Source organism: Pan troglodytes, chromosome 4 (assembly GCF_028858775.2).
Source record: "Pan troglodytes isolate AG18354 chromosome 4, NHGRI_mPanTro3-v2.0_pri, whole genome shotgun sequence".
Classification (NCBI taxonomy): domain Eukaryota; kingdom Metazoa; phylum Chordata; class Mammalia; order Primates; family Hominidae; genus Pan; species Pan troglodytes.
In genome coordinates, this window is record NC_072402.2 from 18,517,104 (window position 1) to 18,543,711 (window position 26,608).

At 44.6% G+C, this 26,608-nt stretch overlaps 4 protein-coding genes across 4 annotated transcripts; all 4 read left to right on the top strand.

Moving 5' to 3' along the window:
• The first annotated feature begins 177 nt into the window (after positions 1-177).
• On the top strand, positions 178-16,180 carry LOC129144150 (TATA-box-binding protein-associated factor 11-like protein 5). The gene is made up of 2 exons (XM_054685372.2): positions 178-219; positions 15,579-16,180. The coding sequence occupies exons 1-2, from the start codon at positions 178-180 to the stop codon at positions 15,933-15,935; spliced, it is 399 nt and encodes a 132-aa protein (XP_054541347.2). The 3' UTR covers positions 15,936-16,180.
• A 2,831-nt stretch (positions 16,181-19,011) lies between these two features.
• On the top strand, positions 19,012-19,613 carry LOC134810001 (TATA-box-binding protein-associated factor 11-like protein 5; the record flags this gene model as incomplete). The annotated part of the gene is made up of 1 exon (XM_063811000.1): positions 19,012-19,613. A coding segment is annotated over one exon (357 nt), but the record flags the coding sequence as incomplete, so codon positions are not given.
• Positions 19,614-22,444: 2,831 nt separating this feature from the next.
• Positions 22,445-24,205, top strand: LOC134810002 (TATA-box-binding protein-associated factor 11-like protein 5; the record flags this gene model as incomplete). The annotated part of the gene is made up of 1 exon (XM_063811001.1): positions 22,445-24,205. A coding segment is annotated over one exon (357 nt), but the record flags the coding sequence as incomplete, so codon positions are not given.
• Positions 24,206-25,877: 1,672 nt separating this feature from the next.
• On the top strand, positions 25,878-26,479 carry LOC134810003 (TATA-box-binding protein-associated factor 11-like protein 5; the record flags this gene model as incomplete). Its single annotated transcript, XM_063811002.1, has 1 exon — positions 25,878-26,479. A coding segment is annotated over one exon (357 nt), but the record flags the coding sequence as incomplete, so codon positions are not given.
• Positions 26,480-26,608: the final 129 nt, after the last annotated feature.

The following is a 26,608-nucleotide window of genomic DNA, read 5'->3' on the forward strand; positions in this document are numbered from 1 at the left end:
TCTCTTTCTGACTGGAGATCTCTGTGGTCTCAGTAAAACCCTGCCTCTTATAAGGAGCTCAGATGATTGGATTAGACCCACCCAGCTCCCTTCCATTGTACTTCCTGCTTCACTAGATCCTCAACCTAATCAGGGCTGTGAAAACCCAATCAAGTCCCCGGGTTCTGCACACGCCCAATGGAGAACGAACCTTCTGGAGTGCGCCTTGTGGGAGGGATGGTAGGTGGGTGGGTCACCTAAAGTTCTAGGTGTGAAAGAGAGTCTGAAAGTCTACATTTCTCCATCATCATGGAAATATTGACAGTGAAAAATTTTTTTTAATAAAGTCGAAAGTTAGCCAACTTGCACATCTGCTTCAAAACACCAATGCATGAGATCATGAGATTTTATCAGTTCCTTTGAGAATGAAGTGTTCCGGGAGCGGGGTGGGCGGGGGGCTATGGAAATTTGAAAAATTTGAAATGGTCACTTCTCTGTCAGGGATTCTCCTCTGACATTTTCTCCCCAAAAGTGACACTCGTGAAAATCTCGTAGCCTCCAGCAGGTTTGGCTCCGGATAAGCCAAAGCTTTCCTGAGAAAAGAATCACGTGACTGTCGCTGGTGCTCCCCCTCAGCCCCCTCAAGCTCCTTTTCCCCTATGAAGGTGGAAGGGACACCTGAGCTGAGCTATCCTGCCGTTGCCCATGATGGGAATGCCACGAGGTCCTGAGAAGCCAGCTTTGACCTCACTGACCTGCTGACCCGAGGTCACAGCAGAGCTAAGAAAACATTGAATATATTTTGTTATTTCAATATTTGTAGGGGTACCTGTGGTTTCAGGTTCCATGGATAAATTGTGTAGTTGTGAATTCTATTCAAATATACTGCTAAAAGACTTTAGTGATACCTATAGTAGAAATTAGTGCCCAATTCAATGTAGGTATGGCACACAGAACAATAGTTTCCATGTTATCAGTACTTACAAAATAAGTTCGTATTAGTGTTTTAAGATTCGAGCTTATTATTATTATTATTTTGTTGTTAAATTTTTAAAAATGTGTTTCAATAGCTCTAGGAGTACAAGTTGTCTTTCGTTCCGTAGATGAATTGTATAGTGCTGAAGTCTGGGATTTTAGTGCACTTATCACTCAGTTTACATTTTACTCAACAGGCAGTTTCTTCCTCCATCACCCTCCTCTCACCTTCCCCACTTCTGAGTCTCTAATGTTTAGTATACTACACTGCATGCTTTTGTGGACCCATAGCTTAGCTTTCACTTCTAGGTGAGATGGTGCACTATTTGCTTGTAGATTGCTGAGTTACTTTACGGAGAATAATGGCCTCCAGTTCCATCCAAGTTGCTGAAATGACATAGTTTCATTCCTGTTTATGGCTGAGTAGCAGTCCATGGTGTATATGTTCCTGTTTTCTTTTTGTTTGTTTTCTTTTGTTTTATTATTATTTCAATAGTTTTTGGGGAGCAGGTGGTGCTTGGTTACACGGATAAGTGATTTAATGGTGATTTCTGAAATTTTGGTGTGCCCATCACCTGAGCAGTGTACACTGTACCCAATGTGTAGTCTTTTATTCCTCACCCCTTTCCACCCTTCCATCTAAGTTCCACAAGGTCCACTGTAACATTCTTATGTTTTTGTGTTGTCATAGCTTAGCTCCTGTTTATAAGTGAGAACATATGATGTTTGATTTTCCATTCTTGAGTTACTTCACTTAAAGTAATGGTCTCCAATTCCATCCAGGCTGCTGGGAATACCATTATTTCTTTCCTATTTTTGGCTGAGTTGTATTCAGTGGTATATCTATACACACACACACACACATCTATATAACATTTATATATATATATATAACATTTTCTGTATCAACCCGATGATGGGCATTGGTTGTTTTTTTTTTTTTTTTTTTTTTTTTTGAGATGTAGTCTCACTCTGTCACCCAGGCTGGAGTGCAGTGGCACGATCTTGGCTCACTGCAAGCTCCACCTCCCGGGTTCACGCCATTCTCCTGCCTCAGCCTCCCTAATAGCTGGGACTACAGGTGCCTGCCACCACGCCTGGCTAATTTTTTGTATTTTTAGTAGAGGCAGGGTTTCACCATGTTAGCCAGGATGGTCTCGATCTCCTGACTTCATGATCCACCCACCTCGGCCTCCCAAAGTGCTGGGATTACAGGTGTGAGCCACTGTGCCCAGCCTGGTTTCATATTTTTGCAATTGTGAATTGTGCTGCTATAAACACGTGTGTGCAAGAGTTTTTTTCATATAATGACTTATTTTTCTCTGGGCAGATACCCAGTAGTGGGATTGGTGGATCAAATGATAGACCTCCTTTTAGTCCTTTAAGGAATCTCCACCCTGTTTTCCATAGTGGTTGTGCTAGTTTACATTCCTATCAGCAGTGAAAAAGTGTCCCTCACCTCATCCACCATAACATCTATTATTTTTTGATTTTTTTAATTATGGCGTTCTTGCAGGCGTAAGGTGGCATTGCATTGTGGTTTTGATTTACATTTCCATGATCATTATTGAACATTTTTTTCATATGTTTGGTGGCCATTTGTATATCTTCTTTTGAAAATTGCCTGTTTATGTTTTAGCCCACTTTTTGACGGGATTGTTTGTTCTTTTCCTTGAGGCTTTGTTTTAGTTCCTTGTAGATTCTGAATATTAGTCCTTTGTAAGATACACAGTATGTGAATATTTTCTCCCACTCTATAGGTTGTTTACTCTGCTGATTCTTACTAAGTTTTTTTGCTGTGCAGAAACTTTTTAGTTTAATTAAGTCCTATCTATTTATCTTTGTTTTTCTTGCATTTGCTTTTGGGTTCTTCTTGGTCATGAACTCTTTGCCTAAGCTAATGTCTAGAAGAGTTTTTCTGATGTTATCTTCTAGAATTTTTATGGTTTCAGGTCTTAGATTTAAAGTCTTTCATCCATCTTGAGTTGATTTTTGTATAAGGTGAGAGTTGAGGATCTGCTTTCATCCTTCTATATGAGGCTTGCCAATTATCCTGGCACTATTTGTTGAATAGGGTGTCCTTTCGCTCCTTTATGTTTTTGTTTGCTTTGTCGAAGATCAGTTGGCTGTAAGTATTTGGCTTTATTTCTGGATTATCTATTTTGTTTCATTGGTCTATATGCCTATTTTTATACCAGTAGCATGCTGTTTTGGTAACTATAGCCTTGTAGTATAATTTGAAGTTGGGTAATGTGATGCCTCTATATTCCTTCTTTGTGCTCAGCCTTACTTTGTCTATGCAGGCTCTTTTATACCTCCATATAAATTTTAGAACAGTTTTTTTCTAGTTCTGCGAAGAATGATAATGGAATATTGATGGAAATTGCATTGAATTTGTAGATTGCTTTTGGCAGTATGGTCATTTTTACAATATTGATTCTACCCCTCCATAAGCATGGGATGATTTTATGTTTGTTTCATCTATGATTTCTTTCAGCAGTATTTTGCACTTTTCCTTGTAGAGGTCTTTCACATCCTTGGATAGGTATATTCCTAAGTATTTTACTTTATTTTTTGCAGCTATTATAAAAGGGGCTGAGTTCTTGATTTGATTCTCAGCTTGGTCACTGTTGGTTTATAGCAGTGCTATTGATTTGTATACACTGATTTTGTATCCTTAAACTTTGCTGAATTCATTTAACAGATCTAGGAGCTTTCTACATGAGTCTTTAGATTTTCTAGGTATACAATCATACCATTGGAGACAGTGACAGTTTAACTTCCTCTTTAACAATTTGGATGCCCTTTATTTCTTTCTCTTGTCTGATTACTCTGGCTAAGACTTCCAGTACTATGTTGAATAGGAGTGGTGAGAAAGGGCAAACTTGTCTTGTGCCAGTTTACACAGGAAGTGCTTCCAGCCCTTGACCATTCAGTATGATATTGGCTGTGGATTTATCATACACGGCTCTTATTATTTTGAGGTATGTTCCTTTGATACCTAGTTTATTGAGAGTTTTTAACATGAAGTGATGTTGAATTTTATGAAAGGCCTTTTCTACATCTATTGAGATAATCACGTGGTTTTTGTCTTTAGTTCTGTTTACGTGATGAATCACATTTATTGATTTGTATATGTTGAACAAACCTTGCATCACAGGGATGAAGCCTACTTGATTGTGGTGGATAAGCTTTTTGATATGCTGCTGGATTTGGTTTGCCAGCATTTTGTTGAAGAATTTTGCATCAATGTTCATCAAGGATATTAGCCTGAAGTTTTCTTTTTTTGTTGTATCTCTGCCAGGTTTTGGTATCAGAATGATGCTGGCCTAATATTTTGGAATAGTTTCTGTAGGAATGGTGCCAGCTCCCTTTTTTTTTTTTTTACTTCTGGTAGAATTCAACTGTGAATCCTCTGGTCCTGGGCCTTTTTTTGGTTGGTAGGCTATTAATTACTGCTTCAATTTTAGAACTTATTGGTCTATTTGAGTATTTGATTTCTTTCTGGATCAGTCTTGTAGGGTATACGTGTCCAGGAATTTATCTATTTCTTCTAATTTTCTAGTTTATGTGCATGGAGGTGTTGTTTATAGTCTCTGATGGTTGTGTGTATTTCTGTGGGGTTAGTGGTGATATCCCCCGTATTTCTGATTTTGTGTGTGTGTGTGTGTTTTTTTTTTTTTTTGAGACGGAGTCTGTATCACCATACTGGAGTGCAGTGGCGCTATCTCGGCTCACTGCAACCTCCACCTCCCGGGTTCCAGCGATTCTCCTGCCTCAGCCTCCCGAGTAGCTGGGACTACAGGTGCACGTCGCCATGCCCAGCTAATTTTTGTATTTTTAGTAGAGACAGAGTTTCACCATTTTGGATCAGGATGGTCTTGATCTCTTGACCTTGTGATCCACCCGCCTCGGCCTCCCAAAGTGCTGGGATTACAGGCGTGAGCCACTGCACCCAGCCTGATTGTGTTTATTTTAATCTTCTCTTTTTCTTCTTTATTAGCCTAGCTAGAAGTTTATCTATTTTATTAATTTTTTCAAAACACCTGCTACTGAATTCATTGATTTTTTGAAGGGTTTTTTTGTGTCTCTATCTCCTTCAGTTCAGCTGTGATCTTGGTTATTTACTATCTTCTGTTAGCTTTGGCATTTGTTTGCTCCTGTCCTCTAGATCTTTAGTTGTGATGTTAGGTTTTTAACAAGTCCTTTCTAACTTTTTGATGTGGGTGTTTAGTGCAACAAATTTCCCTCTAACCCTGCTTTAGCTGCATCCCAGAGATTCTGGTACATTTTTATCTTCATTCTCATTAGTTTCAAAGAACTTCTTGATTTCTGCCTTAATTGCGTTATTTACCCAAAAGTCATTCCAGTGCGGGTTGTTCAGTTTCCACGTAGTTGTACGGTTTTGAGTGAATTTCTTAATTTTGAGTTCTAATTTGATTGTGCTGTGGTCCAAGAGACTGTTATAATTTCAGTTCTTTTGCATTTGGTGAAAAGTGTTTTACTTCCAATTATGTGATTAATTTTAGAGTAACTGCTGTGTGGTGATGAGAAGAACGTATATTCTATTGTTTTTGGGTGGAGAGTTTTGTTGATATCTATGAGGTCCATTTGATCCAGAGCTGAGTTCAGGTCCTGAATATCTGTTAATTTTCTGTCTTGATGATCTGTCTAATATTGTCAGTGGGGTGTTAAAGTCTCTCATTATTATTGTGTGGGAGTCTAAGTCCGCATTGTTTTATCATTATTCTTAGCTTCTTTCCATTGGGTTACAACATGATCTTTTAGGTCAGCGAAGTTTATTTTTATCCACATCCTGTAATTTTTTTATTTTTAAATTAAAAAAATTTTTTTTATTATACTTTATGTTCTAGGGTACATGTGCACATTGTGCAGGTTAGTTACATATGTATACATGTGCCATGCTGGTGCACTGCACCCACTAACTCGTCATCTAGCATTAGGTATATCTCCCAGTGCTATCCCTCCCCCCTCCCCCCACCCCACAACAGTCCCCAGAGTGTGATATTCCCCTTCCTGTGTCCATGTGATCTCATTGTTCAATTCCCACCTATGAGTGAGAATATGCAGTGTTTGGTTTTCTGTTCTTATGATAGTTTACTGGGAATGATGTTTTCCAATTTCATCCATGTCCCTACAAAGGACATGATGGCAAATTTTAGCCATCTCAGTCTCAGCCAATTTCTGAGCCCTTGGTGGAGAGGTGTTGTGGTCATTTGGAGGAAAAGGGGCACTCTGGGTTTTTGAGTTTTCAGGGTTTTTTTGTGCTAATTCTTTCTTTTCTTTTTTTTTTTTTTAAGAATAAAAAGAAGCAACATGAATTTCTTTTTTTTTTTCAGAATTGAAACTGATGAATATCAACATCACTTAGTAAAGTTCAGGAGAAAAAAATCAAGTTAGATATGCAAAAATGTGATATGAATGTGATAGAAGATGTTATTGTCTGAAGCTTAATTTCATCTGAAAGAAATGTAAGAGAAAATAAAAAGCATTGTCAAATTCTTTCTTATCTTTGTGGGTTTATCTAGCTTTAAGCTTTGAGGTTGCTGACCTTTAGATGGGGGTTTTGGTTTTGTTGTGGTTGTTTGCTGTTTGATTTTTTTTTTTTTTAAACACTCTGGCCACTCTTCTGTAGGGCTGCTGCAGTTTGCTGGGTGTCTGCTCCGGATTGTAGTCACCTGGGTTTTTCCCATACTTGGAATTATCACCCTTGAAAACTGCAAAACAGCACAGATGGCATCTTGCTTCTTCCTCTGGAAACTTTGTCCCAGGAGGGTACTAAACTTGTTACTGGCTTGAATGTATATGTAGGAGGTGGCTGGTTACACTGCTTGGGAAAATCTCATGCAGTTGAGGGGAATAGGATCAGGGACATACTTAAGCAATCTAACTGCTTTTTGGTGGAGCAGCTGTGCTGTATTGGGGATCCCTTCAGCCCCTGATCCATTAAGGCTCTCCAAGGCCCACAGGCTGGACCAGCTGAGATGCCTGAACAGTCATGGTGGCAGCATGCCCTACTTCATGGGCACTTAGACTCAGGGAGAAATTAGAACTCTGTCAGCTGTAGAACAGAGGCAGGTATGGCTGGAGGCCCTGGCTGGGAGGACCCACCCCACAAGGAGCAGTGGATTGAGGTCCTGCTTAAAGAAGCAGTCTGGCCACATTCTGGGAAAGCAGCTGTGCTGTGCTGGGGGTACTCTACCTCATCCCGACCATTTGGACTCTCCAAAGCCCACAGACCGAAACAGCCGAGTTGACCAAACAGCATAGATAGCAGCTTGGCCCTTTCCTGGGGTCTCTGTCCTGTCTCAGGCAGGCTCCACCTTGTTTCTTGTGGCTGGCTAGAATTCCAAGCCAGTGGATCCTATCTTGTGAGTTGCCATGTAAGTGGGGCCTGCAGATTGAAGCTGCTCAGCCCCCAGGATTTAGCCCCCTTCCTAGGGTTATGCACAGACCTTCTGCCTTGCCTGAGCTGCAGATGCCCTTGCCAGGGATCCCGAGGCCAGAATATGTAAAGCTCCTGGGTCTCTGTACATGTTCGAGCAGCTGCTCTGTGGAGACTCCACACAGCTGTGTGCATCAGATCCAAGGCGCTGGAGACACGGGCCTATAAGGGGACCTCCTGATCCACAGATTGCAAAGATCCACGGGAGAAGTGTGGTTTCCCGGGGGCACGCAATCACTCACTGCTTCCCTCCACCGGGGGTGCGGGTTCCCTTGGCTCTGTGTTGCTCCAGGGTGGACCGTTTCTCCACCCTGTTTTTCTTTTTCTTTTTCTTTCCTATTTTTGGCTGAGTTGTATTCAGTGGTGTATATACATATATATAAACATTTTCTTTATCGACCCGATTGATGGGCATTGGCTGGTTTCTTTCTTTCTTTTTTTTTTTGGGACGGAGTCTCCCTCTGTCGCCCAGGCTGGAGTGCAGTGGCGCAATCTCGGCTCACTGCAAGCTCCGCCTCCCAGGTTCACGCCATTCTCCTGCCTCAGCCTTCCGAGTAGCTGGGACTACAGGCGCCCGTCACCACGCCCGGCTAATTTTTTCTATTTTTTAGTAGAGATGGGGCTTCATCGTGTTAGCAAGGATGGTCTCGATCTCCTGACCTCGTGATCCGCCCGCCTCGGCCTCCCAAAGTGCTGGGATTAGAGGCGTGGGCCACCGCGCCCGGCCCATCCTGCTTTTCTTCATTCTCCATGGCTCAGGTTGTTTTCCTACATAGTCTCAATGTGAGTACGTGGATATTTCAGTTAAAGGTGCTGCATTCACTCGCCTCTCTTCCTCTCTGTGAGTGCCACAGACCAAAGCTGCTTCCGATTGGCCATCTTGGGACCCACTCGTCAGTTGATGGGCACTTAGGTTGATTTTATATCTTTGCAATTGTGAATTGTGCTGTGATAAAAATATGTGTGCAGGTTTCTTTGATATAATGACTTCTTTTTTTTAGGTGTGTACCCAGTAGTGGGATTGCTGGATGGAATGGTAGATCTACTTTGAGTTCCTTGTGAAATCTCTACACTGTTTTCTGCAGAGGTTGTACTAATTTACATTCCACCAGCAATGCCTAAACGTTTCCTTTTCACCACATTTACGCCAACACCTGCTGTTCTTTGACTATTGAATAATGGCCATTCTCGCTGGGGTAAGGTGGGTGAGAAACTCAGCTGTTTTTCATTGTGGCTTTAATTTGCATTTCCCTGATAATTAGAGATGTGAAGCATTTTCCCCTGTTTATTAGTTATTTGTGTGTCTTCTTTTGAGAAACGTCTATGCATGTTGTTTGCTCACTTTTTAATGGGATTATTTGTGTTTTCTTTGATTTGTTTCAATTTCTTGTAGATTCTGGATCTATCAGTCCTTTGCCAGAGGCATAATTTGCAAATAGTTTCTCCCATTCTGTAGGTTGTTTGTTTACTCTGATGATTTATTTTGCTTTGGAGAAGCTTTTTCTTTTCATTAGCTCCCACTGATTTATTTTTGCTTTTTTTGAATTTGCTTTTGGGGTCTTTGTTATAAGTTCTTTGCCTAGGCCAATGTCTAGAAGAGTTTTCCTGGTTTTCTTCTAGAGTTTTTATTGTTTCAGGACCTAGATTTAAGTCTTGAAGTCACCTTAAGTAAATTTTTGTGTATGATGAAAGATAGGGATCCAGTTTCCTTCTTCTGTGTGTGGCTATTCAATGTTCCCATCACCATTTATTCAATAGGGTGTTATTTCCCCAGTCGATGTTTCTGTATGCTTTGTCAAAATCAGTTGGCTTTATTTTTGTTTTCTCTATTTTGTTTCATTGGTCTGTGGATCTACTTTTATGCCAATACCACATTGTTTGGCATAGCCTTTTGGGATACTTTGAAGTCCGGTAATGTGATGCCTCCATATTTATTCCTTTTCCTTAGGATGGCTTGGCTATCCTAGCTGTTTTTGGTTCCATATGAATTTTAGAATTTTTTTTTTCTAACTCTGCATAAAATGACATTGTTTTTTGGGAAGAAATTGCATCGAATCTGTAGTTTGCTTTGGGCTGCATGGTTTTTTTTTTTTTTTTTAAACAATACTGTTTTTTCTAATCCACGGGCATGGAAAGTATTTCTGCTCATTTGTACCATCTATTACTTCTTTCAGCAGTGCCTTGTAGTTCTCCTTGTTGGGATCTTTCACTTTCTTTCTAAAGTATATTCCCATATACATATGTAGCTACTGTAAGAGGGATTGAGGTTTTGATTTAATTCTCATCTTGGTTGTTGTTGGTGTATAGCATGCTATTAATTTGTGTGCATGACTTTTGTAACCTGAGATTTCACTGAATTTACCTATAAGGTCTGGCTGTCTTTTGTAGGAGTGTTTAAGGTTTGCTGTGTATACCATCAGATCACCAGGCAACAGAGATAGTCTGAGTTGCTCTTTTCCAATGTTAATACCTTTTATTTCTTCCTCTTGCCTGATGGCTCTAGCTAAGAATTTTGTGCTCAATTTATAGAAAAGTTTTAGTTTTATGCAAAATCGGGCAAAAATTAGAGAGTTCCCCTATATCCTTTCCCCCACATAGGCATAGCCTCCCTCCGGTATCAACTCTCTATCCCAGATTGTATGTGAGTTACAATCATTGAACCCACATTGACCTATTATTATCACTCAAAGTCTGTAGCTTACATTAGGGTTCACTATGTTTTTGTTGTACATTCTATGGGTTTGGACAGATGCATCATGACAGGCATCCGCAACCATAGTGTCCTATGAAATAGTTTCACTTCTCTAAAAATCTTTTGTCTCTAGCTTCTCTATTCCTTCTTTCAACACCAACCCCTTCCAACCATGGATCTCTGTATTTATTTATTGGTAAATCTTGTCTACTGACATTTCATATTGTATATACTTGTTAGGTACAACATGATGTATTATATACATTTTACAATGTCAAAATCTAGCTAATTTTTACATAGTTATTGTAGTTTTGTCAAGAACACTTCACATTCACTCTTAGCATTTTTCAAGAGCACGGTATATTGTTAGGTGGAGTCACCACGCTGTAAAATAGATCTCTTGAACTTATTCCTCCCACGTGACTGAAATTTTGTATAGTTTGACTGTCTCCTCAAATACCCCACCCCTGCCACCCCAACCCATGGTAACTACCATGCTACTGTCTACTTCTATAAGATCAACTTTTTTAGATTCTACGTAAGATTGAGGTCAAGTAGTATTTGTCTTTCTATGCCTTGCGTATTTCACATAGCATAACTTAGCATAAGGATCTCCAGGTTCATCTATGTGTCCTTATTTTTTTAGGCTATTCCATAAGTAGCCTTAAAATATAAGAACACATAGATGAACCTGGAGATGTATTTTGTTGTGTATACATATCACATCTTCTTTATCCAATCATCTTTTTTTGGACACTTATGTTGATTTTATATCTTAGCTATTGTAAATACTGCTGCAATAGACATGAGCATACAGATAGCTCTTCAGTATACTAATTTTATTTCCTCTGGATATATATTTAGCAGTGTGGCATTGGTGGAACATATCGTAGCTCTATTTTTAGTTTTTGGAGGAACTGCCATACTAGTTTCTGTAGTGGTTGTACTAATTTGCATTCTCACCAACAGGGCAAGCGGTTTCCCTTTTCTTCGCATCTTCATCTACAATTGTTATCTCTTGACATTTTCATAACAGTTATTCTAATGGGTGTGATGTAATATTTTATTTTGGTTGTAGTTTGCATTTCTGTGATGGTTAGTGATGTGGAGCATTTTTCCATACACCCACTGGCCATACCTTTCTGTCTTTTTTTTAATAAATGTCTCTTTAGGTCTTTTGGTTATTTTTATTTTGGATTTTTGTTTTCTTCCTATTGAGTTGTTTGAGTTTCTTAGGTATTTTGGAAATTTATTCCTATCAGATATATGGTGTGCAAATATTTTGTTCCATTCTGCTGATTTCCTCTTCACTCTGATGATTGTTTCCTTTATTGTGCAGAAACTTGTTAGATGTAATTCCTTTTGTCTACTTTGCTTTCGTTGTCTGTGTTTTTGGGTTATATCTAAAAGATCACTGGCCTAACCAGCGTTGGGGATGTTTTTCCCTACGTTTCTTGTAGTAGGGTCATAGTTGAGGGTCCTGCTCTGAAGTTTGAAAGAGATTTTAGTGTATTTTTGTATATGCTAAGAGAAAACGGTGTAATTTGATTATTTTGCATGTGGATATCTAGTTTTCCTGTCACCATTGATTGAAAAGACAGTCATTTCTCCATTGTTGTTGTCACCTTTGTGTAAACTCCGTAGGCCGTACATGTCTGGATTGACTTCTGTGGCCTCTATTCTGTTCCAGTGGTCTAAGTGTCTGTTTTTAAGCCAGTGTTATTCTGCTTGGGTTACTATCATTTTATAGAATACTTTGAAGTGAGGAAAGCACAGATCTTTTTATTTTCTCCGCAGTTTGCCCTGTGACCTCACTACTCAGACAAATGTCAAAAGAGGTGTTGATTTTTCACTTTTTTTTTGAGACAGAGTTTCACTCTTGTTGCCCAGGCTGGAGTGCAATGGTGCGATCTTGGCTCACCGCAACCTCCACCTCCTAGGTTCAAGCGATTCTCCTACCTCAGCCTCTCGAGTAGCTGGGATTATAGGCATGCGTCACCATGCCCGGCTAATTTTTGTATTTTTTTTTTTTTTTTTTTTTTTTTTTTAGTAGAGATGGGGTTTCTCCATGTTGGCCAGGCTGGTCTTGAACTTCCGACCTCAGGTGATTTGCCTGCCTCAGCCTCCCAAAGTGCTGGGATTACCGGCATGAACCAGCATGCCTGGCCAATTTTGCACTTTTTAAATTTTATGCTTGTTGTTAGGGCAGAGTGATGACGACTAAGCTCCATCCACGCCACCGTGAACACTGGAAGTTCATTTGATTTTTTATTATACATTTGTTCCCATTTCTCTTATATTCAGAGTATTTGATGAATTATATGTCAGTGTAATTAGAAAGAGTGTTTTATTTTAATGAAAATATTTAATGCTTAAATCTTATAATCATAGGAATTTTCTCTTTAATTTTTGCATTTTAACACCATAATATAACATTAAAATATGTGAGAATTCTTATGTACTATAAAATTACATGTCAGATGTATTTTTCTTTCTCAGAAGGACAACAGAGAGATCAGTATATTACCTTAGCTATAAAAATAGTTTACAGTAAAACCGATTCTTCAGAGCTGAAGGCATGGAAATGAGTGCAGAGACTAGACAGTGTTTCTAGGGTCTGTTTTCTCTCTGAAGTTTTCCATGCAGCTTCTAGAATACTTTACCATTTTAATATTATCAAAGAGCCCTCCCTGACATAAAACAATCTTGGTAGAAATGTGAGTAAAGTCATTTTAGACAACAATTTGGTGTGTAATTTTAATTTCATTCTTGCAAAAGTCAGAAAATAGTTCAGTGGATGACAAATGAAAATTCAATTTTCATTCATTCAAATCAATTCCAGTCTCTTGGTCAGGACACAGCCTTCTGGATAGACTACCATAAGGAAATAGTTTCTGGAGGCTTCACCTGTTGAAATCAAGCAACAAGCATAAAAGCTAAGACATTGCAACTCCAGGCTTCAGTATGAAAACACATAAGTCTCTTGAAAGCGTTTTTCTCTCTGAAAGTAGCTTCCTGTCCCCAGGATGCTTTGGACTCACACAACTTTTTTCTTCCAGGTAGAAAGAAACAGAAAAATGTGTCTATATGCCCTTAGAAGCACAAATATTTAGTCAAAGCAATTATGAAAGAAGCTGCTGCCTTCATCTACATGAGATCAATGACACAGTTGGAGAAAGACTTTAAAATCATGGGTCAATTCAGCCTAGACTAAAACACAGAAGGTGCAGGGCACAGGCAGTCCTGTCATAGAAACAGTGGATTCAGTTCTTTGTCCTTTAAGAACAGGCCTTTCTATCTAGACTGGGGCCCAGAAGAAGATAGTTATTTTGTACTAGGTGTTGAGGAAGTGGCCCTTGGGTTTTCATCTGCGAACAGCCTCCTTCTAATGCTTGGGCTGCAGCGGGGCGTCTGATTCCCCATCTCACACACACCCAGGGCTGCTTCTACCACCTCCCTGAATAAGACCCCGGTCATTCCAGCCATGTGCATGGCCATGACCATGTTCTAGAACGCTGACCTACCAGTGACAGACTGCATTAGAAACTTCTAATAAGTGTCTCTCTCTTTCCTACCCATAAACAGACCCACGTTGGCTGTTCTGCCTCCTGTAACGTGTACCCTTTCAGCTACCATGCCACGTTCAACTATTGTACTTGATAAGTATTGGAAACTGAAGGTACTGATAATTTCAATAGAGTTTCACCAAAGTAGTATTTCTTGTGAGAAAGCCATAATCTCATCAGTAATGCCTTTCTAGAAGATCCAACAGGAAAGATGAACTAGCAACTCATCCTGACAAGAAAGTAAAACTCAGGAAAAATCCTAAGGCAGAGCAGCTTCGGGCTTCAGCGTGAAACTATCATAGTCTGGGCGCGGTGGCTCACGCCTATAGTCCCTTCTCTTTGGGAAGCCAAAGTGGGGCAGATCACCTGAAGTCAGCAGTTCAAGACCAGCCTGGCCAAAATGGTGAAACCTCGTCTGTACTTGAAAAGATACAAAAATTTGCCCGGCGTGGCAGCGCGCACATTTAGTCCCAGCCGCTCTGGAGGCCGAGGCAGGAGAATCCGTTGAGCCTAGGATGCCGAGGCTGCAGTGGGCTGAGAGCAGGCCGCTGTAATCCAGCCTGGGGGACAGAGCGAGACTCTGTCTCAGAAATAAAAAAATAAACCAAACTAAACTAAGATAAAATGACGTAAAATAAAAATTGAAATAATATTTTCACGTTTCCCTCACCCAGCCCATTTTGTTTTCAGAGTATTTGATAAACCGCTTGTTTCCCCGTGCGTTAGAGAGTTTTTTTCTCAGACATCGAAGTTTTCTAATGCTCAACTTCGTAAAATGTCTCATTTTTTACTGTAAATAGTTTCTTTATTGTTGTGAAATGTGAACTTTGCGATTCTGTGAAGGAGACTGAATTCTGAAATGCCCCCTGCATTTCCCGCCCCTCAGAGACTCGCCCTGTGTCTGCCCCTCCCTTGGGTGTGGGCGGAAGCATGAATTGATGTGCCGGCCCAACTTCCTGATTAGATTAGGGCTATCCTGAACCAATGGCTGCTAAGGGCTGGGTCTAATTCAGTCATCTGAGCCCTTTGTAAGGGACGACTGAACCCCCCTGTGATTACGCTCCCCTGTGGGAGATTCCCCAGCACTGGCTGTGCACACCCAGGGAGCCTCACAGCCGAGACCTGGGCAACACGGGTAGGAGCTGAGAGCCTCCTCACGGCAGCCGGCAGAACCAACAAGTGGGCCTGGGGCTCACAACCCCAAGGCACTGTTGAATTCTGCCACCAACTCGAATCGGATCGAAGCCAGACCCTTCTCGGGTGGAGGCGACGACCACACAGCCAGACCCATCCTGGAGGTCCCTCGTGTGCCTCTGAGCAGGAGGCGGTCACTTGGCCTAGCAGAACTTCTGACCTGTGAGCTGGTGTTTGTTTTAAGTATCCCAAATTGGTGAGAATTCGTTCTGCATTGACCTAAAACTAACATACTCTCCTTCCACAAGTTTCTTCACATTGTGGAAGTGAGAAAATTCAGTGTGTGTGTGTTTGTGTGTGGGAAGGGGAGGCCGGGAGCCGTGTCCGGTTACGGCGAAACTGGCTCAGCAGAAGCACAGCAGCTAAAATCTTTGAAAGGTTCTCATCGCAGATCCAGAATCAAACCACCCCAGCCGGAACTTCTGCCTGTACAGCTGCTGTCACGGAGCAGGCTTGAATCTCACCCATGGAGACCGGCAGGCAAACAGGTGTGTCTGCTGAGATGCTCGCCATGCCCCGAGGTCTGAAGGGCAGCAAGAAGGATGGAATCCCTGAGGAGCTAGATGGGAACTCGGAAGAACCCAGGGATCAGGAAGGTGAGCTCAGGAGTGAGGATGTCATGGACCTCCCAGAAGGTGACAATGAGGCCTCAGCCTCAGCTCCTCCTGCAGCCAAAAGACGGAAAACACATACGAAAGGCAAGAAGGAGAGGAAGCCCACCGTGGATGCAGAGGAGGCTCAGAGGATGACAACCCTGCTGTCTGCCATGTCTGAGGAGCAGCTGTCCCGCTACGAAGTGTGTCGCCGGTCAGCTTTCCCGAGAGCACGCATTGCGGGTCTGATGCGGGCTATCACTGGCAGTTCGGTGTCTGAGAACGCGGCCATTGCCATGGCTGGAATAGCCAAGGTCTTTGTCGGAGAGGTGGTGGAAGAGGCCCTGGACGTGTGTGAGATGTGGGGAGAGACGCCCCCGCTGCAGCCCAAGCATTTAAGGGAGGCCGTTCGCAGGTTAAAGCCCAGGGGCCTCTTCCCCAACAGCAACTGCAAAAGAATCATGTTCTAGGCCCGAGGCCAGAGGGCAGGGTCTGTTTGTGCAGGAAGAAGTACCGCGTTCATCTTCCAATGACAGGAGTGTGTGTGCTGGAGCTCCTGCATCTCAGTCCCACCTGGATTTACCCACGATCTCAGTGTCTTAAAATGTGCAGTTGCCCTTACCTGGATGAAGACAGCAGATCGTTTCATAGGAGCCTTGGCTAAATCTTTGGGCATTTTAATGGGATGTGGAGGCGTTTTTCTATGTCTTTCCAGTTGGAGGACTCGAGGTGCCTGGGCCCAGAGCATCCCGTGGACAGGCAGCCGCATTCAGAGAGGGAAGCCCTTCCCAGGAGATCTGTATGGTTTCCCGCTGAAGCCTGGTGTAGCTGTCTCTTAGCTTGTATGCTTCTGTCTGGGTTCCGGTGATTGGAGCTTGCAGAAATGTTTCCCCGATTGTTGTTCTTCTGTACATTTTCAATGCTCATATGTAATTTTGTGAGCCATCACGAGAACAGTTAAACTGAGCAACTGATTTCCAAACTGCAGACATCAAAATGAAATCACAAAGCACTTTTTTTCCCCCTAAGTTGACTCTTCTATTCCTGCCTGCTGTGCTTTATGTCAGCAAGTGACCCTTTCCTGCATTATAATGCAATAGAGTATAGATACATCATGTAAGACTAGAGAGAAACCAATTCCAAAACCACCTTTCCTCAAGCCGCCATTTGTAAGGATCATATGGGCGGTTTAAAGGACACAGAGAGAGCCCATTGATACTTCACTGTCGCTACACGTGGTGATTTTTCCAGTGCTTCCGGAGACACTGAAATTTAGTTGCAAACATCGCCTTAGAGGATTCTTGATTTTATTCATTCTACCGATGATCCGCTCAGAAAATCAAACCTGAGTACGGAGACATTGGAGAAGTCGTTAAAGTATTGGACCAAGTCGGTTCGTCACGAGTGACAAAGTTATTCCACACTCTACTTGTACATACTCTGCTTCACCTTCGTGATGGAAAAGAGTAATTTTTCGCTATAGAGTAAAAACCCGAGATTTATTATGGAATCAGCGTGAACCTTCCCAGCACAGCTCACAGATCGTACGCCAAAAATTACCCTGTGATTCCGTCTCAAAAATTCTCTGTAGTGACCTGTGAATTGACAGCTCGTGAGGACATTCTTTAGTTTGGCTGAAACCAAAAAACCTGAAACCATCGAAACTGAAAAAAATGGAGTCTGCCAAACTCTGCCTCTTACCCTTTCAGCTACCATGCCACGTTCAACTATTGTACTTGATAAGTATTGGAAACTGAAGGTACTGATAATTTCAATAGAGTTTCACCAAAGTAGTATTTCTTGTGGGAAAGCCATAATCTCATCAGTAATGCCTTTCTAGAAGATCCAACAGGAAAGATGAACTAGCAACTCATCCTGACAAGAAAGTAAAACTCAGGAAAAATCCTAAGGCAGAGCAGCTTCGGGCTTCAGCGTGCAACTATCATAGTCTGGGCGCGGTGGCTCACGCCTATAGTCCCTTCTCTTTGGGAAGCCAAAGTGGGGCAGATCACCTGAAGTCAGCAGTTCAAGACCAGCCTGGCCAAAATGGTGAAACCTCGTCTCTACTTGAAAAGATAGAAAAATTTGCCCGGCGTGGCAGCGCGCACATTTAGTCCCAGCCGCTCTGGAGGCCGAGGCAGGAGAATCCGTTGAGCCTAGGATGCCGAGGCTGCAGTGGGCTGAGAGCAGGCCGCTGTAATCCAGCCTGGGGGACAGAGCGAGACTCTGTCTCAGAAATTAACAAATAAACCAAACTAAACTAAGATAAAATGACGTAAAATAAAAATTGAAATAATATTTTCACGTTTCCCTCACCCAGCCCATTTTGTTTTCAGAGTATTTGATAAACCGCTTGTTTCCCCGTGCGTTAGAGAGTTTTTTTCTCAGACATCGAAGTTTTCTAATGCTCAACTTCGTAAAATGTCTCATTTTTTACTGTAAATAGTTTCTTTATTGTTGTGAAATGTGAACTTTGCGATTCTGTGAAGGAGACTGAATTCTGAAATGCCCCCTGCATTTCCCGCCCCTCAGAGACTCGCCCTGTGTCTGCCCCTCCCTTGGGTGTGGGCGGAAGCATGAATTGATGTGCCGGCCCAACTTCCTGATTAGATTAGGGCTATCCTGAACCAATGGCTGCTAAGGGCTGGGTCTAATTCAGTCATCTGAGCCCTTTGTAAGGGACGACTGAACCCCCCTGTGATTACGCTCCCCTGTGGGAGATTCCCCAGCACTGGCTGTGCACACCCAGGGAGCCTCACAGCCGAGACCTGGGCAACACGGGTAGGAGCTGAGAGCCTCCTCACGGCAGCCGGCAGAACCAACAAGTGGGCCTGGGGCTCACAACCCCAAGGCACTGTTGAATTCTGCCACCAACTCGAATCGGATCGAAGCCAGACCCTTCTCGGGTGGAGGCGACGACCACACAGCCAGACCCATCCTGGAGGTCCCTCGTGTGACTCTGAGCAGGAGGCGGTCACTTGGCCTAGCAGAACTTCTGACCTGTGAGCTGGTGTTTGTTTTAAGTATCCCAAATTGGTGAGAATTCGTTCTGCATTGACCTAAAACTAACATACTCTCCTTCCACAAGTTTCTTCACATTGTGGAAGTGAGAAAATTCAGTGTGTGTGTGTTTGTGTGTGGGAAGGGGAGGCCGGGAGCCGTGTCCGGTTACGGCGAAACTGGCTCAGCAGAAGCACAGCAGCTAAAATCTTTGAAAGGTTCTCATCGCAGATCCAGAATCAAACCACCCCAGCCGGAACTTCTGCCTGTACAGCTGCTGTCACGGAGCAGGCTTGAATCTCACCCATGGAGACCGGCAGGCAAACAGGTGTGTCTGCTGAGATGCTCGCCATGCCCCGAGGTCTGAAGGGCAGCAAGAAGGATGGAATCCCTGAGGAGCTAGATGGGAACTCGGAAGAACCCAGGGATCAGGAAGGTGAGCTCAGGAGTGAGGATGTCATGGACCTCCCAGAAGGTGACAATGAGGCCTCAGCCTCAGCTCCTCCTGCAGCCAAAAGACGGAAAACACATACGAAAGGCAAGAAGGAGAGGAAGCCCACCGTGGATGCAGAGGAGGCTCAGAGGATGACAACCCTGCTGTCTGCCATGTCTGAGGAGCAGCTGTCCCGCTACGAAGTGTGTCGCCGGTCAGCTTTCCCGAGAGCACGCATTGCGGGTCTGATGCGGGCTATCACTGGCAGTTCGGTGTCTGAGAACGCGGCCATTGCCATGGCTGGAATAGCCAAGGTCTTTGTCGGAGAGGTGGTGGAAGAGGCCCTGGACGTGTGTGAGATGTGGGGAGAGACGCCCCCGCTGCAGCCCAAGCATTTAAGGGAGGCCGTTCGCAGGTTAAAGCCCAGGGGCCTCTTCCCCAACAGCAACTGCAAAAGAATCATGTTCTAGGCCCGAGGCCAGAGGGCAGGGTCTGTTTGTGCAGGAAGAAGTACCGCGTTCATCTTCCAATGACAGGAGTGTGTGTGCTGGAGCTCCTGCATCTCAGTCCCACCTGGATTTACCCACGATCTCAGTGTCTTAAAATGTGCAGTTGCCCTTACCTGGATGAAGACAGCAGATCGTTTCATAGGAGCCTTGGCTAAATCTTTGGGCATTTTAATGGGATGTGGAGGCGTTTTTCTATGTCTTTCCAGTTGGAGGACTCGAGGTGCCTGGGCCCAGAGCATCCCGTGGACAGGCAGCCGCATTCAGAGAGGGAAGCCCTTCCCAGGAGATCTGTATGGTTTCCCGCTGAAGCCTGGTGTAGCTGTCTCTTAGCTTGTATGCTTCTGTCTGGGTTCCGGTGATTGGAGCTTGCAGAAATGTTTCCCCGATTGTTGTTCTTCTGTACATTTTCAATGCTCATATGTAATTTTGTGAGCCATCACGAGAACAGTTAAACTGAGCAACTGATTTCCAAACTGCAGACATCAAAATGAAATCACAAAGCACTTTTTTTCCCCCTAAGTTGACTCTTCTATTCCTGCCTGCTGTGCTTTATGTCAGCAAGTGACCCTTTCCTGCATTATAATGCAATAGAGTATAGATACATCATGTAAGACTAGAGAGAAACCAATTCCAAAACCACCTTTCCTCAAGCCGCCATTTGTAAGGATCATATGGGCGGTTTAAAGGACACAGAGAGAGCCCATTGATACTTCACTGTCGCTACACGTGGTGATTTTTCCAGTGCTTCCGGAGACACTGAAATTTAGTTGCAAACATCGCCTTAGAGGATTCTTGATTTTATTCATTCTACCGATGATCCGCTCAGAAAATCAAACCTGAGTACGGAGACATTGGAGAAGTCGTTAAAGTATTGGACCAAGTCGGTTCGTCACGAGTGACAAAGTTATTCCACACTCTACTTGTACATACTCTGCTTCACCTTCGTGATGGAAAAGAGTAATTTTTCGCTATAGAGTAAAAACCCGAGATTTATTATGGAATCAGCGTGAACCTTCCCAGCACAGCTCACAGATCGTACGCCAAAAATTACCCTGTGATTCCGTCTCAAAAATTCTCTGTAGTGACCTGTGAATTGACAGCTCGTGAGGACATTCTTTAGTTTGGCTGAAACCAAAAAACCTGAAACCATCGAAACTGAAAAAAATGGAGTCTGCCAAACTCTGCCTCTTACCCTTTCAGCTACCATGCCACGTTCAACTATTGTACTTGATAAGTATTGGAAACTGAAGGTACTGATAATTTCAATAGAGTTTCACCAAAGTAGTATTTCTTGTGGGAAAGCCATAATCTCATCAGTAATGCCTTTCTAGAAGATCCAACAGGAAAGATGAACTAGCAACTCATCCTGACAAGAAAGTAAAACTCAGGAAAAATCCTAAGGCAGAGCAGCTTCGGGCTTCAGCGTGCAACTATCATAGTCTGGGCGCGGTGGCTCACGCCTATAGTCCCTTCTCTTTGGGAAGCCAAAGTGGGGCAGATCACCTGAAGTCAGCAGTTCAAGACCAGCCTGGCCAAAATGGTGAAACCTCGTCTGTACTTGAAAAGATAGAAAAATTTGCCCGGCGTGGCAGCGCGCACATTTAGTCCCAGCCGCTCTGGAGGCCGAGGCAGGAGAATCCGTTGAGCCTAGGATGCCGAGGCTGCAGTGGGCTGAGAGCAGGCCGCTGTAATCCAGCCTGGGGGACAGAGCGAGACTCTGTCTCAGAAATTAACAAATAAACCAAACTAAACTAAGATAAAATGACGTAAAATAAAAATTGAAATAATATTTTCACGTTTCCCTCACCCAGCCCATTTTGTTTTCAGAGTATTTGATAAACCGCTTGTTTCCCCGTGCGTTAGAGAGTTTTTTTCTCAGACATCGAAGTTTTCTAATGCTCAACTTCGTAAAATGTCTCATTTTTTACTGTAAATAGTTTCTTTATTGTTGTGAAATGTGAACTTTGCGATTCTGTGAAGGAGACTGAATTCTGAAATGCCCCCTGCATTTCCCGCCCCTCAGAGACTCGCCCTGTGTCTGCCCCTCCCTTGGGTGTGGGCGGAAGCATGAATTGATGTGCCGGCCCAACTTCCTGATTAGATTAGGGCTATCCTGAACCAATGGCTGCTAAGGGCTGGGTCTAATTCAGTCATCTGAGCCCTTTGTAAGGGACGACTGAACCCCCCTGTGATTACGCTCCCCTGTGGGAGATTCCCCAGCACTGGCTGTGCACACCCAGGGAGCCTCACAGCCGAGACCTGGGCAACACGGGTAGGAGCTGAGAGCCTCCTCACGGCAGCCGGCAGAACCAACAAGTGGGCCTGGGGCTCACAACCCCAAGGCACTGTTGAATTCTGCCACCAACTCGAATCGGATCGAAGCCAGACCCTTCTCGGGTGGAGGCGACGACCACACAGCCAGACCCATCCTGGAGGTCCCTCGTGTGACTCTGAGCAGGAGGCGGTCACTTGGCCTAGCAGAACTTCTGACCTGTGAGCTGGTGTTTGTTTTAAGTATCCCAAATTGGTGAGAATTCGTTCTGCATTGACCTAAAACTAACATACTCTCCTTCCACAAGTTTCTTCACATTGTGGAAGTGAGAAAATTCAGTGTGTGTGTGTTTGTGTGTGGGAAGGGGAGGCCGGGAGCCGTGTCCGGTTACGGCGAAACTGGCTCAGCAGAAGCACAGCAGCTAAAATCTTTGAAAGGTTCTCATCGCAGATCCAGAATCAAACCACCCCAGCCGGAACTTCTGCCTGTACAGCTGCTGTCACGGAGCAGGCTTGAATCTCACCCATGGAGACCGGCAGGCAAACAGGTGTGTCTGCTGAGATGCTCGCCATGCCCCGAGGTCTGAAGGGCAGCAAGAAGGATGGAATCCCTGAGGAGCTAGATGGGAACTCGGAAGAACCCAGGGATCAGGAAGGTGAGCTCAGGAGTGAGGATGTCATGGACCTCCCAGAAGGTGACAATGAGGCCTCAGCCTCAGCTCCTCCTGCAGCCAAAAGACGGAAAACACATACGAAAGGCAAGAAGGAGAGGAAGCCCACCGTGGATGCAGAGGAGGCTCAGAGGATGACAACCCTGCTGTCTGCCATGTCTGAGGAGCAGCTGTCCCGCTACGAAGTGTGTCGCCGGTCAGCTTTCCCGAGAGCACGCATTGCGGGTCTGATGCGGGCTATCACTGGCAGTTCGGTGTCTGAGAACGCGGCCATTGCCATGGCTGGAATAGCCAAGGTCTTTGTCGGAGAGGTGGTGGAAGAGGCCCTGGACGTGTGTGAGATGTGGGGAGAGACGCCCCCGCTGCAGCCCAAGCATTTAAGGGAGGCCGTTCGCAGGTTAAAGCCCAGGGGCCTCTTCCCCAACAGCAACTGCAAAAGAATCATGTTCTAGGCCCGAGGCCAGAGGGCAGGGTCTGTTTGTGCAGGAAGAAGTACCGCGTTCATCTTCCAATGACAGGAGTGTGTGTGCTGGAGCTCCTGCATCTCAGTCCCACCTGGATTTACCCACGATCTCAGTGTCTTAAAATGTGCAGTTGCCCTTACCTGGATGAAGACAGCAGATCGTTTCATAGGAGCCTTGGCTAAATCTTTGGGCATTTTAATGGGATGTGGAGGCGTTTTTCTATGTCTTTCCAGTTGGAGGACTCGAGGTGCCTGGGCCCAGAGCATCCCGTGGACAGGCAGCCGCATTCAGAGAGGGAAGCCCTTCCCAGGAGATCTGTATGGTTTCCCGCTGAAGCCTGGTGTAGCTGTCTCTTAGCTTGTATGCTTCTGTCTGGGTTCCGGTGATTGGAGCTTGCAGAAATGTTTCCCCGATTGTTGTTCTTCTGTACATTTTCAATGCTCATATGTAATTTTGTGAGCCATCACGAGAACAGTTAAACTGAGCAACTGATTTCCAAACTGCAGACATCAAAATGAAATCACAAAGCACTTTTTTTCCCCCTAAGTTGACTCTTCTATTCCTGCCTGCTGTGCTTTATGTCAGCAAGTGACCCTTTCCTGCATTATAATGCAATAGAGTATAGATACATCATGTAAGACTAGAGAGAAACCAATTCCAAAACCACCTTTCCTCAAGCCGCCATTTGTAAGGATCATATGGGCGGTTTAAAGGACACAGAGAGAGCCCATTGATACTTCACTGTCGCTACACGTGGTGATTTTTCCAGTGCTTCCGGAGACACTGAAATTTAGTTGCAAACATCGCCTTAGAGGATTCTTGATTTTATTCATTCTACCGATGATCCGCTCAGAAAATCAAACCTGAGTACGGAGACATTGGAGAAGTCGTTAAAGTATTGGACCAAGTCGGTTCGTCACGAGTGACAAAGTTATTCCACACTCTACTTGTACATACTCTGCTTCACCTTCGTGATGGAAAAGAGTAATTTTTCGCTATAGAGTAAAAACCCGAGATTTATTATGGAATCAGCGTGAACCTTCCCAGCACAGCTCACAGATCGTACGCCAAAAATTACCCTGTGATTCCGTCTCAAAAATTCTCTGTAGTGACCTGTGAATTGACAGCTCGTGAGGACATTCTTTAGTTTGGCTGAAACCAAAAAACCTGAAACCATCGAAACTGAAAAAAATGGAGTCTGCCAAACTCTGCCTCTTACCCTTTCAGCTACCATGCCACGTTCAACTATTGTACTTGATAAGTATTGGAAACTGAAGGTACTGATAATTTCAATAGAGTTTCACCAAAGTAGTATTTCTTGTGAGAAAGCCATAATCTCATCAGTAATGCCTTTCTAGAAGATCCAACAGGAAAGATGAACTAGCAACTCATCCTGACAGGAAAGTAAAACTCAGGAAAAATCCTAAGGCAGAGCAGCTTCGGGCTTCAGCGTGCAACTATCATAGTCTGGGCGCGGTGGCTCACGCCTATAGTCCCTTCTCTTTGGGAAGCCAAAGTGGGGCAGATCACCTGAAGTCAGCAGTTCAAGACCAGCCTGGCCAAAATGGTGAAACCTCGTCTGTACTTGAAAAGATAGAAAAATTTGCCCGGCGTGGCAGCGCGCACATTTAGTCCCAGCCGCTCTGGAGGCCGAGGCAGGAGAATCCGTTGAGCCTAGGATGCCGAGGCTGCAGTGGGCTGAGAGCAGGCCGCTGTAATCCAGCCTGGGGGACAGAGCGAGACTCTGTCTCAGAAATTAACAAATAAACCAAACTAAACTAAGATAAAATGACGTAAAATAAAAATTGAAATAATATTTTCACGTTTCCCTCACCCAGCCCATTTTGTTTTCAGAGTATTTGATAAACCGCTTGTTTCCCCGTGCGTTAGAGAGTTTTTTTCTCAGACATCGAAGTTTTCTAATGCTCAACTTCGTAAAATGTCTCATTTTTTACTGTAAATAGTTTCTTTATTGTTGTGAAATGTGAACTTTGCGATTCTGTGAAGGAGACTGAATTCTGAAATGCCCCCTGCATTTCCCGCCCCTCAGAGACTCGCCCTGTGTCTGCCCCTCCCTTGGGTGTGGGCGGAAGCATGAATTGATGTGCCGGCCCAACTTCCTGATTAGATTAGGGCTATCCTGAACCAATGGCTGCTAAGGGCTGGGTCTAATTCAGTCATCTGAGCCCTTTGTAAGGGACGACTGAACCCCCCTGTGATTACGCTCCCCTGTGGGAGATTCCCCAGCACTGGCTGTGCACACCCAGGGAGCCTCACAGCCGAGACCTGGGCAACACGGGTAGGAGCTGAGAGCCTCCTCACGGCAGCCGGCAGAACCAACAAGTGGGCCTGGGGCTCACAACCCCAAGGCACTGTTGAATTCTGCCACCAACTCGAATCGGATCGAAGCCAGACCCTTCTCGGGTGGAGGCGACGACCACACAGCCAGACCCATCCTGGAGGTCCCTCGTGTGACTCTGAGCAGGAGGCGGTCACTTGGCCTAGCAGAACTTCTGACCTGTGAGCTGGTGTTTGTTTTAAGTATCCCAAATTGGTGAGAATTCGTTCTGCATTGACCTAAAACTAACATACTCTCCTTCCACAAGTTTCTTCACATTGTGGAAGTGAGAAAATTCAGTGTGTGTGTGTTTGTGTGTGGGAAGGGGAGGCCGGGAGCCGTGTCCGGTTACGGCGAAACTGGCTCAGCAGAAGCACAGCAGCTAAAATCTTTGAAAGGTTCTCATCGCAGATCCAGAATCAAACCACCCCAGCCGGAACTTCTGCCTGTACAGCTGCTGTCACGGAGCAGGCTTGAATCTCACCCATGGAGACCGGCAGGCAAACAGGTGTGTCTGCTGAGATGCTCGCCATGCCCCGAGGTCTGAAGGGCAGCAAGAAGGATGGAATCCCTGAGGAGCTAGATGGGAACTCGGAAGAACCCAGGGATCAGGAAGGTGAGCTCAGGAGTGAGGATGTCATGGACCTCCCAGAAGGTGACAATGAGGCCTCAGCCTCAGCTCCTCCTGCAGCCAAAAGACGGAAAACACATACGAAAGGCAAGAAGGAGAGGAAGCCCACCGTGGATGCAGAGGAGGCTCAGAGGATGACAACCCTGCTGTCTGCCATGTCTGAGGAGCAGCTGTCCCGCTACGAAGTGTGTCGCCGGTCAGCTTTCCCGAGAGCACGCATTGCGGGTCTGATGCGGGCTATCACTGGCAGTTCGGTGTCTGAGAACGCGGCCATTGCCATGGCTGGAATAGCCAAGGTCTTTGTCGGAGAGGTGGTGGAAGAGGCCCTGGACGTGTGTGAGATGTGGGGAGAGACGCCCCCGCTGCAGCCCAAGCATTTAAGGGAGGCCGTTCGCAGGTTAAAGCCCAGGGGCCTCTTCCCCAACAGCAACTGCAAAAGAATCATGTTCTAGGCCCGAGGCCAGAGGGCAGGGTCTGTTTGTGCAGGAAGAAGTACCGCGTTCATCTTCCAATGACAGGAGTGTGTGTGCTGGAGCTCCTGCATCTCAGTCCCACCTGGATTTACCCACGATCTCAGTGTCTTAAAATGTGCAGTTGCCCTTACCTGGATGAAGACAGCAGATCGTTTCATAGGAGCCTTGGCTAAATCTTTGGGCATTTTAATGGGATGTGGAGGCGTTTTTCTATGTCTTTCCAGTTGGAGGACTCGAGGTGCCTGGGCCCAGAGCATCCCGTGGACAGGCAGCCGCATTCAGAGAGGGAAGCCCTTCCCAGGAGATCTGTATGGTTTCCCGCTGAAGCCTGGTGTAGCTGTCTCTTAGCTTGT

Bases quoted from the DNA above. Each gene is read 5' to 3' on its own strand.
- LOC129144150 (XM_054685372.2), top strand. From the start codon at position 178: ATGGAGAACGAACCTTCTGGAGTGCGCCTTGTGGGAGGGATG. The intron at 220-15,578 runs GTAGGTGGGTGG...AAAGGCAAGAAG, and splicing joins TGCGCCTTGTGGGAGGGATG to GAGAGGAAGCCCACCGTGGA.